The sequence below is a fragment of the Lactuca sativa genome, chromosome 6 (assembly GCF_002870075.4).
Source record: "Lactuca sativa cultivar Salinas chromosome 6, Lsat_Salinas_v11, whole genome shotgun sequence".
Lineage (NCBI taxonomy): Eukaryota > Viridiplantae > Streptophyta > Magnoliopsida > Asterales > Asteraceae > Lactuca > Lactuca sativa.
The window spans coordinates 81,887,346-81,903,825 of NC_056628.2; the positions used below are offsets into that span (position 1 = coordinate 81,887,346).

The window sequence follows — 16,480 nt, forward strand, 5'->3', positions numbered from 1 at the left end:
AGCTACACCATTGCAACATATAAATTACAAACAATTTAGCTTTAAAATTAGGAAAGATGAAAATTGTTAGATCAAATTTCCTAAGCAGAAAAAGTATTAATATGAAAATCTGCTATGATAGTAGACAAAATATCTGTCTAGAGAGTTTCTTATTTTATATCTTGTATCATATGCTATCAAAGTTGTAATGTTATTTGGATTTAGCTAGCTATTTTTTATCTAGAAGAAGTCGAACCGAATGAATAGTAACACTCCCTCACAAACTGTATTTACTAATATATATATATATATATATATATATATATATATATATATATATATATATATATATATATATAATTTACTTCTTATTTTATTTGAGGTGTTCGTTACTACCATCTAGTTTAAATATGTTTTAGTGGTTTAACTCTTAAATTAAAATGCAGAACATTGATGAAAATGAGCTACCTTTTCTAGTCACTGTTAATCCTCCTCTAACACCAAAAAGTACATTGCATAAATGGTCACTGGGATTGTCAATTCCATCAGTTGCAGCAACAAAGGCTGTTCTTGAGCTTGCTTACATCCAAGGGAAGCGAAGAATTTGGTTTTGTGGAGCATACCAAGGTAGTATTCTTCTTTTATTAGTCTTCATAGATAGGTGTCATGATACCTTCTTATAAATAATAGTTCACCATCTCATAATTGACTTTTGAATGCAATAAACGATGTCTTGGCCCTTCAAGAAAGTATAAGTTGATATTATAATGCAAGGTTTATTGTAACTTTGTAAATGTTGTTGTAATTACGGTAAAAGCATTTACAAATTCATATATATTTGAACTTCACAAAAGTAATTTAATTCATTAGATAACTAAAGGTTATACGTAGAAATTGTTTATGAGATTAAGAGAGTGACATGTTAGGGTTTAACTTGAAATTGATCAGTGTTTCATAGAACCTAAAAGAGTTTATATAATATTTTTTAAAATCATCTCTATTATTCACATACATAAACTCTACAAAAGGTTAATTTACATCACAGTACCCTTTATGTCACCACTTTTTGTTGAATTTATGACTATACAAGAAATAAGTGTTTCAATTGTATGTATTTTTTTCTATGTTCAAAGTTTAATTACTTTATCTTAATTTTACAAAGTATATTTATTTTTATAGGTCATGGGATCCTTGAGGATGGTGTCAAGGTAACCTGTTACACAAGTTGATATTACATGCATACCTCTTGTGTAGATCAAATAATTATTCATTACATAATTTTGTTCAGTTTTTTATAAATAGAGAACACATAAAAGTTAATGTCTTACATGGTCTTTTATTGTCTTTCAGGCGGGTATGGTTGCGGCAAATGGCATTCTTAAAAAGACTTGTGAAATTCTGAACAACCCGAAAACTATGGCACCATCTTTGATGGAAATTAGTGCGAGGTCATTTGTTGTTTGGTTCCTTCAAGAATTTATTGCTATTGGTACCTTAATGTGAGTCGCATTCTTTTACACACACACACACACACACACACACATATATATATATATATATATATATATATATATATATATATATATATATATATATATATATATATATATCCAAAATACATAAAAACAAAATCATTTATCTAACGACATTCAGAAACACTCTTATATTTTGTTTATATATAAAACAACCCTCACATTTTAAGTTAACTTTTAGATTTATCCAAATATTTGTTTTTTAAAGATGTTAGTGGTTGGTTTTTGACATGACATTTATCCTATTTGTTTTTAAGTTGACATTGTAAAATATAAATGATGTCACTTATTTCTTTTTGACTAAATGGTCGTTGATTGATGATTAATTTCTCATGTTTTACCTTAGACAAGAGACAACCTCACTAATTTTTGTTTCCATGTTAACCAAAAAACAAAAAAAATAATAAATGTTATCTTATAAAAAAAGCACGTATTTCTTTTTAAAAAGGGGATATTTGGTTTAATATGAAATTTAAAGTTTTTTCTGTATATATTTAAAATCTAAGATTTTTTTTTAAATGTTGATATAATAATGATTGTGCGTTTTGTATTTCGCCATCTATATATATATATATATATATATATATATATATATATATATATATATATATATATATATATATATATATATATATATATATATATATATATATATATATATATATATATATATATTATAAAACATAATAGTCATATCTTGAGTTTTAGGAGGTATAAGATACAAAGTTTTTTTTGTACAAAACAATTATGCCTAAATAAATCATTAATATTTGTCAAAAGTTTGAAAATTATAAGTAAGAAAGGTTATTATGAAATTTAAATTGAAGCCAAATGACAATTTTAAAATATTAATTTGATGTGTACAAATTAATTTACATTTTTTAAATTAGACACCGATAATAATATATTACATCAAATATATAAACACACAATTTAAATACAAGTTACAAGCATAAATATTTTATTTAAAAGTTGTAACATTTTTATTATATAATAACTAATAATAAAATATAATAACTTTTTTCCCGTTTGAAACTATCGCCAAAATAAAACTATTTATCTCTGTTGCTTTGTGTAAGCTCACATCTTTTATCTCTCTCTCTCTCTCTCTCTCTATATATATATATATATATATATATATATATATATATATATATATATATATATATATATATATATATATATATATATATATATATATATATATGTGTGTTTGTTGACCGTAGATTATATTTGCACATTGCTCTTCATCTTCCTTTATTTTTTTTAATATTTATTTTGACTCAACAAACAAATAATTGTTCTATTTTGAGCTCTTTAATCCAATGCATGATAAATGTTGGTATAACAAACACATAATTGTTCTATTTTGAGCTCTTTATTCCAATACATGATAAAGGTTGGTATAACAAGCATAACTTTTTTCAATTTATTATAGTTTATTGGAAGAAGGTGGTGCAACATTCACATTCGAAGGAACAAGAAAGAAGAACTCTGTAAAAGTTTATCTGAAAGTTGAAAATCCTCGATTTTATTGGAAGGTCAAGACTCTAACTTTGTCTTATATCTCTTGGGCATGGTTATCACTATATTAAGACTTTATGATATCTTACAAGAATAGCTCAAATATCCATGAACGTTTTTAATTACGACAATTATTTAATAATTCTCAAATGATTAAATTGCAATGCAAGTCCTTTTGCAGGTTGCTACAGAAGATGAGTTAGGTCTATTTGGCGCATACATTAAGGGGGACTTTTCTTTTGTTGATAAAACAAATGGCCTTTTAAACTTGATTGTGGTAAAACTCATGGCTTATGGTTACTATTCGAGTAGCTTTTCTTGTGCTTTCACACTAAAGTATGCTAGTTTTGCAGATTCTTATTGTAAACTATGAGCTAAAAAATTATTCCTCGACGTCTAACAAAAGGTAAATATGGCTTATACACAACTATCACATGTTTCAAAGGTTATAATTGTTCATTAAATGAATAGAACTCATTGTGTGTGGCTCCAGAGGTTGGTGGACACCGATGTTTTCAACAGCGATAATAGCATCTGCAAAGTATTTCTGTCATCATGTTTTGATGCATAACTCTGTTACTCAAGCACGTAGGAACATATCACATCACTATGATTTGGTACGTGGAAAACTTTACATCTTAATTTTAAAATATGTTTTATCATAATGTTACCACACTATGTAAAAAATATTACAACATTCACCATAGAATGATAAACAAGCATAAGAAAAACGAAATATACAATGAGATATTGACGTGGTTCAGTATCACCTATATCCATGATAACATGCCTAGCTAAAAATGAGCATCCATTATGTTAAGAAGCAAGTACAAGATATAGTTTAGGTTTATACTTACACCATAATCTTTTTTTGAATGTGCCACACAAGTCTAACCATTATGGTTACACTACATGAATCTACCCCTATGTCCTTGACCTTTTTTAATCTTACAATACGTCAAGTCGTCGGGATACCCTAAACCGACGACAAGTCGTCTGCACATTGCACATGGTCGTCGACATACCTAGTCGACATAGGTGGAAAAACTCATCGGCATAGACGTCGTCGGGATAGATACCCCCTATACCGACAACATATCGTATGTACAAAATAATGTTTTATTATTTACTTGTACTAACGACAAGTCGTCACCATAGATCAATTCTATAGCGACGACATATCGTCGGTATATCAACTACATTTTTTAAACCAATTCTGTTATTTACCATTCATGTTTGTTTAAAGAATCTAGATAATTTGCAACATATATCCATAATATATAAACATTCAATAAATCATACCGACACATATTGTTTAAATTCAAGTCTAGTACATACCCAAATGAGATACAATAAATAATAATGCAAAAGATCAATAATCATAATCTTTTGTATCCTCAGTCTCGTCAGTTAGTTTGGGGATATTTCTCAAAACATATTGGGATTGAATTGAAACTGTGATATTGGTGGTGGTTGAAAATTCTGAATGGCGGCCACCAATGAGTCGTTATACATTTTTTTTCATTTGTTGGTTAATGCGCCAAATTGGGTATCACTCATATTTTAGGATTGAGATTGGGAAGATGTCGAAGGTGGGTGATTTGGAAATAAATTATTGGGTGTTGGTTTCCTCCAACTCTTTGAGTATGTTAGTGTCTCATCCCGAGGGTACAATTAAGACATTGAAGCTCATTTACATCTTCTCCCTCTCTGACCTATTTTTGCAATTTCCTATACTCCTCTTGAATCTTTTCTTAAAATAAAGAACACAATAAACATACAGTAATTAAAACGAACAATTTAAACACTAAAATAATAATAATATACATTAAACAAAAAAATATATTAATAATTACATATTTGAACAATGTATTAATTTCTTTTATTGCTTTCTAAATCTTCTTGTGTTTAATGTGTACACCAAACCGAGCATTCCTGGAAGCACATCTGTCTCCAACCCTCAATATGTCACAACTTATATCCTTTCTATTTCTATAATAAGCCAAAAAAAAAATAAATAAACATATTTATATAAGTGTTAATAAAAACATTATATAATAAAGATAAATTTTATTACCTCTATATAGCATCTATGAGCATATGACATACAACAATGAGCACTTGTAAGGGGAAGTTTCGCCCTACTACCTTTATTTTTTCTAACATACGTCTATATTCCGGGGGTCAAAAACAACAAATCAATCATGTCATTCCAAGTACTAGCATCCCAACCACGCGGTGGATGTCTTCTTGCAGTTTCCATGTCCGCATATATGCCGACCTCATCAAAATGACATGTCACATCATGTTTGTGTTCTCCACACGCTCTTTGGCAGTCTGCTTGGATATCCGCTCAAACGGGTTCCGATAAATTTGTACCCTGAAACCTATTAATATCAAAATAGGTCTGCAAAAAAACATAAATGATTAGTAAAAGAAATATTTAATAAGTGTAATATTCAATACATATAAAAAGTATTGTATACTTACTTCTAACTCAAGATATATAGCTCTTTTGTAGTTGATAGGAACATGGCACTAAGATGGATAATGCAAAGATACCTTTGATGCCACTTGATTTGAAATCAATCTAACTAATATTTGGTCGTTATCCCTTATGAATCGACATGTCTCCCCAGTGGTATCAAGTGGCACGACTAAAGGCTTCTTACTGTTATCGGCATACAATTCATACATATTTAAGTTCCTTCCTAGGGCATACATATTCTTCTGGTTTGCTACATTTACACATAGAATTTGAAATTTATAAATTTAGAACTTTAAAAATATATCTAATACTTACGAATTCACGTAACTTACAAGATTCACAACCCAATGCTATCTTGTATGCACCCTCATGTGGAGGTCTATTCTCGCAATCTTTTCCATAACCCCTCGCGACATCTACTACCATCTATTTAACAAATATTATAAACATTAAAAATATATAATAAACATACTTTAAACAGAACTTATAAGCAACATTTGAAAATTTAACAAATATTACAAGAAATCATGATATATAATATCCTTAACATATAGGTAATCAAAATCATACAACTACAACATCATCATTGTAACGACCCAAACTTTCAACATTTAATTAGTTATGGATTTATCAGAGATATTTCTCCAAATGTGGAAATCTATAAAAATTAAAACACTTTAAACCCCATGTTTTTTCAGGTTTACAATAAAATCTATCTATAAATACAACTATAAGGAAAACTAAAGTAAAGTATACTTCTAGTGTAAGTCCTTGTGCTCCTGTCTTCTCATGTAAACGACTGCTACCTAAACCTAAAAAACAGGAAAAATATCTACTAAATCATTGCACAATTCTAGTGAGTTATATTCTAATTGTTTCATTTTTATCATACTCTTTTACTAATCTTTCTCTATTTTCACATACACTAATTTTTTTCCTCTTCTCTTATATATATACTATGTTCTATTCTCATTCTTTTTTTTATCTCATCTATATCTTCTACCATTTTCCTCATCCTTACTTTTTATTATTGTTATATCTTATATTATGCTTTCTCATCTTTTCTCATATTTTTTCTTAGCCTCTTCTCAGGTTCATCTCATACTCTATACATGCTCTATCTTCTTTTTCTTTACACTTCTCACGCTCTTCTCACTTCTTCTCTTTTATCTTTCTCCATACTCTATATCTTCTCATATTTCTCTACTCTTTCCACTCTCTATGCATGCCCTTTTCATCCTCATGCTTTGTTCTTTTCTCTTTTCTTACTCTCAACATTCCTTTCTCTTACTCTAATTAAATCTCATCTCTATCTTCTCAGGTTTTCATGCCTCAACATTTTATTCTCATCTAGACCCAAATTGTCCAATTATATATGATAACTACATTATCATTTAAGGGAACAAAATACCTCTAATCTTACCGTGAATAACCATCAGAACATAATCCCCTCATTTTGATCCCTCATGGATCGCTTGACATTATTCTTCTCTTAAATCCCTCACGGATTCTTTACTTTTACTCCTTCACAGATTATATCCAAATTCTCCAAAGAACTTTCTTACCTTGTTCCACTCATAGAACCCTTCATCTATCTTCTCCAACCATACACCATCTCATTATTGTAGGAATTATTTATCTATATCTCTAAAGGGACCATGCCCTTATTCCTGTAGGAATATATATCTCATTCCAAAGGAATCTTACACTTTATTCCCGAAGGAACCATTCTCTTATTCCCAAATGAATATCTATCGCATTCCCAAAGGAATCATCTTTCTACTTTTCTCTAACTCTTTTATGTGACTCATTACATAACATTCATTCGATGGACATTCTATCTCTTTATCTCATCAACCGATCTTCTACTACTTATGTAGTACTCAAATCATTCAGTACCTAATCTTTATCTTCTTCTAACATCTCTTAGGTATTCTATACAATGCCATTAACATCTACACATGTATACATACTCATTTATATGATTACAATGCATATAATCATATTCTAACTCTTTCTACCATCTCTCAACTATTTAACAAATACCCTTCTCATCTAACGATACATTCTCTAGGTATATATACATGCTCTAATACATGTTTTTAAATGTATACCTCATACATACTCTAAATATATGTATTTGCCCAACTAAATGTTTTGAAATGTATATTCTTAGTCTATCTTCATCTAGTAACTTGAGGGCATTCACTTAGTGCCTCAAGGTAAAACATACACACACACACACACACACACATATATATATATATATATATATATATATATATATATATATATATATATATATACACACACACAAACACACACACATAGCTATAACTCACCTTGTTAGTTAGTGAAGACTAACTAGCTTTTGGCTCTCGATCATCAATCGATGTATCTTGACCCATGTTCTTGCTCAATGCCTATTCATACAAAATTTCAAGTTCCTTAAAAGTTGTTTTAGCCTATTAAGAGCTTAATGACCTTCTTATGTTAAAATGATCACTTAATTAATCAAAATACTATCTTTTCACTTTCTATTTCTAAATCCAATACAAAAAGTTAATTAAGCATCCCATACAACCTAGTTCATTACACTAATTTCTAGCACGTCAATATGAAATTATCACAAGTTAGGGTTTTCAAACACTAACTATCAATAGGTTGATTTCACAATGGAAATCACCCACAAGGCTTGATCAAACTCCTAAACACCCTTAATAGCATCATATACATGCTATAGGTTGATCAAACTAAGTATTCTCCCTAATCTAGCACATTCACCATTAAAGCTCAAATCTTAAGAAAATGGAGAAATCATTACCTTAGTAGTGCAAGGATGTTAAGCCCTTGTCAGGCTCCATCTCTAGCTTATCCAATTAGTTTTTAACCTCAAAATCGCCTGTTATCTGCTCCACCTCAACTATAAGGTGTTTTTTTGGTTCAAAATGAAGCCTTAACAAGCTAGTGTTTTGGTTGCGTAACCGCATCATGGTGGGACTTCCACCGCGCCATGAGGCGTGATATTAGGTCATGGTGGAATGTCCAACGTGCTGTGGGGTGTGCTATTAGGTTGTGGTCAGTCTCTGGTCGAGTCGCGTGTCAATCTCCCATAACATCTCACTTTTACCACCATGTCGTGGTACCAATAAACCATGTAGTGGTGCAAAGTACCTTTCCCTCTACTTACGACGATGGACTTTGTCTAAATTACCGTTCTCTCTCACCATGTCATGGCAATCACCTTGTCGTGCCATGGTGGCTGTAGATCAGCAACCTTCATGGTTGATTCCATTCCAACTTGGCACGTTTTTTCTTCCAACTTCTAACATGTATAACTTCTTTGCTTCTAACCCGTTTTCTATATCTTTATATCCACTCAAAGGTGGAGATACGTTCTACAACTCTTTTAAGTCATTTGTTACTGACTTAATACAGATCTTAATTTGTAAAGTCACAAAGTTGGCCTAAAAAGCATAAAATTTCCTATTTTATCCATTTTCCTAAACTACAGCCTCTCATGCATTTTTTTCTCGAATGTATTTATCAAATCACATCTTATTGAATTAAACTTATTGTTTCCATTTTCATGAAGTCATAACTTCATAAACTTATAGAATTTTCATAAATTACAAATTTTCCATTTTGGTCAACATTTGGATGGGGGCTCTTTTAGGGATGAAGGAGGTTGATGGTGGTCGAAACTCAAAACCCTAGCCCCCATATCGTTTATATATGCCCTAAAGCCTGAAACTTAGGGTTTTATGCCCATTGTGACGTCGCATTGTGGCTACTTAATAAGTGTCGTGTCGTGGTGATGTGGCACTACCACACCCTGGTAGTCCAGTCGCCATGTTTCGGTGGAGGCAAAACTCAAAATCTAAGTCTTTAAAACACAAGGAACTTCAAAAGAATAACACCTAGGATACATATGTTACACTATTTATATGGTAATATATCTTGTTTGATCTTTCTTGCTAAATTCATTCTATGACTCTTGTCTTTATGCTTCCACATCAATTAACTCTGATAAGAGCTTAAGGGAAGGTAATTTTTAAATACATTGACAATTTTCAAAGAGTTAATGGATATATTTCTTAAAAGGTTCTCTTCAATGGGTGAAGAGTTGAGTTGGATGACATTTTAGTTACGATTTTTGTAAGTTTCCTTAATTAGGAAACTATAGAGACCTTCAGAACCGGTGAGTCTTGGTTTTGCAATATTATGGGCATTTCAATATCCAAATCTACTTCATTGAATTATCTTTGGTTTGTCTCTTTTATAAATTCTCAACATCGCTTTATTATGTGTTTTCCAAATCTCGAATATAAAGTGACTGACAAAAGTCATCAAAGATATCATGAGTATTCATGAGGATCAATAATATAGGGAGTTTCTTGAAAAAACATAGATAAATAATGGAGTTCCATGCTATATAACATGATATGTAACAAAAATTTCAGGGTTTGTGCACATGAATATGAGAATGAGTCTTCTATCCATGTGACTTATCGCACAATAGTCTAAGGGGACTACCTTACTCATGCATCTTAAATCAGGAAAATTAATGTAAAAGTATCCAAGGGTCACAACTATATCAAGTAATTTCATAAACTCATGGGCCAAAACTATTCCAAGTCATGTAAAAGTTAATGGCTAATGGATTTTTGCAAGAATATTAATACACAATATATTATGGTCATTCATATGGTGATTGACAAGTTCAAGGGAAACAATAATTTTAGCATATGACATACCAAAATATAAGAAATAATTTTGGTTTCATTGTTGCTTTTATATGAAAACATTATTAATTATTTTGTGATTAATCAAGTTACCATAATATAGGAGGCCATGTCCTAAAGATTAAACTCATATAAGCTAACATAAAAGGCATGGCATAATGTTTATGATGGTTAATCAGTTTGATTGAGTGTTTCTCATGGTGATGGCCGAAATAAGGATCATTCTGAAGCGGAAAAGGAAAATAAATAAGAGGAAGGTCAAGTTCTTAGAATAAAAAGCTCAACATACGACATGATTTCCACAAGTATGGAGACATTAAGTATTCAAAAATGGATGTCCTAAAAAAATCAAGGAAACATATATAATATATGCGTTGCAAACAAGGACACGAAATTAGAAAAAATATTGGTTCTTATGGTGGTAGAATATAAGTTTGGAAGGTAACATTAAGGGTGCTCTTTTCATGTGTGTTTGAACATGGAAGAGTCTAAAACCTATTAAGAAGTTCAAATCGGTAGTGTGATGATAAGGAATGATGAGTCTTTTAATGTGATTGACATTAAGTGATAGGACCGTGACTCTCATAGAGGTAAGGTAACTTACAAGCTAAAGAAGAAATTGGTCTTTTTAGAAACTATTGACTAAGAAGGTTCAAATACACTTTTCAATATTAGTCGTCAAGGTTCACTAAAATGTGCACTATTGGTTACACAAGGGGTTAAAGTGTCCATGATGTATGTGCTAAGTAGGGAAACTATATTAGGTTCGACATTAGTTTTATGTTCTTAGCATTCAAAGTCATAAATTAATAGACTTTCACATATGATACTTGGTCACATGGATGAAAAAGACATGATACAATTGAGCAATCAATGGATTTTAGGCAACCACAGGGTAGCCTAAATGAAATCTTATGAACATCATGCCTACTAGAAGCAACACCAACTTGTCTTCTTGAAGGTAATACATCAAAGGAATGACTTAACTACTTACATGCATATTGTCAGAGCACTCTAGTGCACCATTTCTCAGAGGTATAAGATACTACCTTTCATAATATACGATTATCTGAGAATTTTGTAGGTGCTTATAATGAAATGCAAGGATGAGGCATCAGGACAATTTTGGAATCAATAGGCCATACTGGAATACATAATATACTTAAAGGTTAAACGGCTTATGATTGATAACATGCTAGATATTTATTTAGTGATTTTTTGCTTGGGACAAGAATAGGTTATGTATACCCCACAACAAGACAAACATGCTAGTTTAAAGTGTTTACTTTTCAACATCATGTTGGGTGGATGCTTTTAGGCCAATATAGTGGTGGTAATCCATGACACGAAACGACAAAAATACACTACACGAAACAAAATCCAGACGAAACTAAAACTCAAATCTGTGTTTGTGTCATACAAGTGTAAAAAAGACACATCCTATTATGTTTGTGTTCAAGATTGGACACAAAGTTCACACGATATCAACATGCGTTTTTCAAGTTTTGTAAGATTATAGGAATTAAATTAAATAAATGTTTATTTTATTTTATCTTTTTTATTTTTGTTGTGTTTATCATTTTTATTATGTTTTAATTGAGTCGTTTTAATGCTAAAAAGCAAAACTCAACATTATCTCATGTCGTATTCGTGTTACATAAAAAGATTTCATATCATTTCGTGTCAACTAAAAACACCACATGATTACCTGACATGCCACACCAAACCAATGCAATCAACATGGTTATGCTACTTGGCGAAACGTTTTCCAAAATGACAATTGATTGCAATATATCTTTTGAGGTATGGTAAGAAAAAATAACATAGTATATTTTTCATCGTGTATTTGGTTGCACGTCTTATTATCATGTAAAAGATGGAAAAAACATACCAGGGCCAAAGAAAAGAATACTTTTAGGTCCTTGTTACAATGTCAAAGGATGCCATATTTGGTCACCGTCCGAGAAGTGTATAATTTTGAGTCGAGATGTCACTTTTGATGAGACATATTGTCCATGAGTGTTCCCAATTATGTGGAGGATGACCCCACACAGATGGAGAAATTAGGTTTGAATTGATACGGAAGGGTCTGACATTGAGACATGGAAAAATTTCAGTGTCATATCTACGGAGGAGGCCATGGCCATCGGTTTCTCTAGTCCGTTGCAATATGTAATAAAAGCCCACAACCATATATAGACACTACCTAGCCACAGGTTTCCTCTCTGATCGGTCGAAGTTTGGAATTTGGCTACACTGTTTCTTTCTAATCCTCAAAGGTGGAGCTAAAACCATATTTCTCATGGTCTACATATGGTAAAAATAAAAAATAAAAAGTTTATTTGTAAACCAATAAATTGTCATGTCATGGTCTAGCCCACAACCATTTGTTATCCTAACCATTTTTACGACCTCAATTTTTATACTTGGCACAACAATGTTGGCTAGGTTTTTTTTTCTTTTCAGTTTTAATAATAAAATATTAGATAATATATTTATTTAAGAGTTTTAAAAATATATATTAAAATTTTTTATTTTTAATTTTCCATAAATAAAGTATAATATTGATATATTCTTTATATATATTTAAAACTCTCATATAGTATATGGTTGGTTGTGTTAGCCGTTAGGTTGGGTTGTTGATCAATGGTTAAAAAATAAATTTAGTTGGTTTTATATGTGGATTTGAGAGAAAATATTTTTTAACGAAAGAATAGGTTGTGATGGGTTGATATTAAAATTAAAGACCAATAGACCATTGTGCGTCCATAGTTGAGTTTATGGCAGATTTAGTGAAAATAGGTTCTACCTAGAAGCAGTATTTATGTTGGTTAAGTTGTGTTCATTTGGAGGTTTCATAGTAGGATTACGTGCCATGTATTGAGACCTTATTTGATGTTTAAATTATTCCCTTGTGGATCACCAGTACGTGTAAAAAGTATGTTGAACGGGTTTGATCGGGTGTGGATGCCTGCCTTTTACAGTTGCCTCCAACTTGCAGTTGGTCTTTTGGTGTTTTGTTGCTAGCTTTAATTAATTAGTCTAGCAATATGGTTGGTGTTTGAGCAAAAATAATTATAGTATAAAACAAAGACATGATAATTCAGATAAACTCAGATGCAACACTATCCACCATTGACATTGTTTTGCGAAAATATATGATGCTACAAGATCAAAAATAACATTTTTCCGGGACAGTGAAATAGAACCTAACATTGATTAATTCAGTTAACACATTTCTATGTTCTTAATGTGGTTGTTATTTTGTGTGTTGATGCAAGTGTCCTAGTGATTGTTGCAAAGTTCCTTTTCATAGTGATGTTGTCCATGAAATTTCATTATTTTGAATAACTTTTTGTAGCTGTAAAAGTATTTCATAGAATATAAGTACGTAACTTACCATCTCTATTAGTTCTAATTCTGTTATCGTGATATTATCTGGTTTGCCTGTAGAGTAACGAGTTTTTTTCCCTCTTCCTTGACGAGACTATGTCATACTCATGTGCATTATTCAAGGTTAGGATTTCAAATTAATTTTCAGTTTCATTGTTCCTTAATTAGCGTGTACTCATTTGTCATGGAACATTCACTAGAGTGAGGATGAAGACTTCAAAGCCGCACAAATGAGAAAAATATCTTCGTTAATTCAAAAGGTAAGTTTTTACGCATCATGTTGTTCGTTGTCTTAAATAAAATGTTCTATTGGAAACAACTAATTTTTTTCCTATAAAACGTTTCTAGGCAAGAGTTGATAAGGACCACCACATTCTTGAGATAGGATTTGGTTGGGGAAGTTTAGCTATTGAAATCGTGAAACAAACTGGATGTAAATACACAGGCATCACCCTTTCTGAAGAGCAACTCAAATACGCAGAAACTAAAGTGAAGGAAACTGGCCTAGAGGTAAGTGGCTTTTAAGAAATACTGAAAGCAAGTAAAAATCACCATCACATATATTCTGGAATCTAGAATTTTATTTCCTTGATCTCCTACAAAGCTTTGAGTTTCACCATCTTCCTCCTACAAGTTCCTTAATAGACTTGATTTTTAGCGTTGATCAAGTTTTTAGTTCTTCATTTTTTTCTAATAAATCCACTTCATTGTTCAGGACCAAATCAAATTTCTACTATGTGACTACAGGCAATTGCCTGACACTTCCAAATATGATAGAATTATATCCTGGTGAGTTTGATCAAATCTCGTCTCTATGATTGTATTCAAACACATATGGTTGTCTAAGAAGTTGAGTGTGTATTTTTAGTGAAATGATAGAACATGTCGGCCATAAATATCATGAAGAGTTTTTTGGATGTTGTGACTCATTATTGGCAGAGGATGGGATTTTAGTCCTGCAGGTATCTTCTGGACTCAGTTCTCTCCTTCAATGGGAGGAAACTAATGTTCATTCTATAAGATCATTAAGTCATTAGAAAGAGAAATACTTCTATGAATATATATGTAGTTACAATTCGACAAAAATGAACAATTTAAAGCATATTATTAATTTACAATTACAATCCTTGGAATATATTAGTTCACTTCAGTCCCAGAAGGCAGATATGATGATTACAGACGGAGCCCAGGGTTCATTAAAGAATACATATTTCCTGGACTGTGTGTACCTTCACTTACTAGATTAACATCCGCCATGGCTGCATCATCTCGACTTTGGTATGTGCTAAAATCATCGGAGATCACCATGTTACATGTAAAAAGAATTCTTTATAATTAACTTTTTTAGTTGTCTGGAATCTCATCAAATGCTTAACCACTTTCAGTGTGGAGCATGTGGAAAACATAGGAGCACATTATTATCAAACACTCGCACACTGGAAGAAAAACTTAATGCAAAACCAAAGGTAAAGAAAAAAAATAATCCTTCTATCAACTGTTGTACGTACGTTCTCATTCATGATTCAGCTGATGGTTATTTATTTATTTAACTCCTAGCAAAATACTTGAGTTGGGCTTCAACCAAGAATTCATCCGTACATTCGAGTGCTATTTTGATTATGTAGCTGCTGGCTTTAAGACCAAGACACTTGGGAACTACCAGGTACCTATTATATAACTTGACCACATATTCTAGCTACAACCATTGGTTACTATCAAAATCATAAGTTTTTTTTTTTCTTTTCAAAATGATTATTAAATTGGTATGAGTGTAATCGACATGTTTTTAGAGTAAAAAAATTGTGTCATAGTTATGGAGTTACCGTTTTGGCTTTTCCCCAATATTATTGCAGCTAACATCCTTATAAAGTAAAGAAAATGACAATACTTTGTGTTTTATTGTTGATTGAAGGTTGTGTTCTCAAGGCCGGGAAACGTTGCCACATTTGGAGATCCTTACAAGGCTATTATTTCAGCTTATTGAAAAATGCATGTATCCTTGTGGAAAGACCAACTTTAATAACTTCTTGCATGCAAAAACCAAATATATATGGGCGTTTCATTGGTCGTGCTTATTATGTTGACATATATCATATTGTTGTGAAACTTGAATTGGTTGTATATCATGTATTTTGAATTTATTATAAACAACCCGAAGTTGCATAATTAGTTTGTTTTTTATGATTCTAGAAGTTGAGTGCTGATTCCAACATACTTAGAGTCTGAAAATCGCAACTCTAGTTATGTGGTTATATTGATGGCTTTATTTTTTACTCAACTTTCTTCATGATTAATCATCCCCAAGAAAAAGTCAGTGATACGAATGCTCATGTGCTAAGTACTAATGGAAAAACACCAAGAGTACTACAGTCTTATTTCTATAAATAAGGCGGGATATGGTATGCACAGATGCACTGTACCAGGTGTCTAGAATTTTACTCATTGTAATTGGCTCCAATGGGTGGTTCAATCGTAGACGAGTCTGGGTTGGGATTCCATTGAAGCCAGATCAACAAGCTGAGTTACCCTCACCTAAAACTTCCCGAATTTCATGGTTTCGATATTCCTGAAGCCTGGATTCAGAAGGCGTCTCTATGCTTCAAAATAAATGCTACTCCTCCTAATCTCCATATCCGTTTAGCGTAATTAACTATCTGGTAATGTTCTCGAGTTATCAGGAGCGATAGTGAAATTCAGTGGAGAAATTGCAGATATTCCATTAGTAATAATGGTAGATAGTGGGGCTACACATAATTTCTTATCTCAACAATTGATCATTGCTTTTGAGTTTGTAATCGATGTTTTTTTTTTCTTGGAAT

The 16,480-nt window shown here is 31.4% G+C and overlaps 1 protein-coding gene across 2 annotated transcripts; it reads left to right on the forward strand.

Annotated features, from left to right (window-relative positions):
• Nucleotides 1–399: 399 nt before the first annotated feature.
• LOC111891240 (uncharacterized) lies at nucleotides 400–15,827 on the forward strand. 2 transcript variants are annotated; one of them, XR_008224778.1, is made up of 16 exons: nucleotides 400–606; nucleotides 1,159–1,187; nucleotides 1,330–1,478; nucleotides 2,950–3,052; nucleotides 3,217–3,312; nucleotides 3,389–3,441; nucleotides 3,529–3,652; nucleotides 13,722–13,784; nucleotides 13,862–13,921; nucleotides 14,010–14,171; nucleotides 14,377–14,450; nucleotides 14,530–14,623; nucleotides 14,803–14,976; nucleotides 15,047–15,127; nucleotides 15,219–15,324; nucleotides 15,574–15,827. XR_008224778.1 is itself a non-coding variant. In XM_052764664.1 (16 exons), the coding sequence occupies exons 1-16, from the start codon at nucleotides 420–422 to the stop codon at nucleotides 15,643–15,645; spliced, it is 1,590 nt and encodes a 529-aa protein (XP_052620624.1). In that variant the 5' UTR covers nucleotides 400–419; the 3' UTR covers nucleotides 15,646–15,827. The 2 variants fall into 2 exon arrangements, 1 of the variants encoding a protein (XP_052620624.1); XM_052764664.1 differs by having other exon boundaries at nucleotides 14,803–14,939.
• The last annotated feature ends 653 nt before the right edge of the window (nucleotides 15,828–16,480 follow it).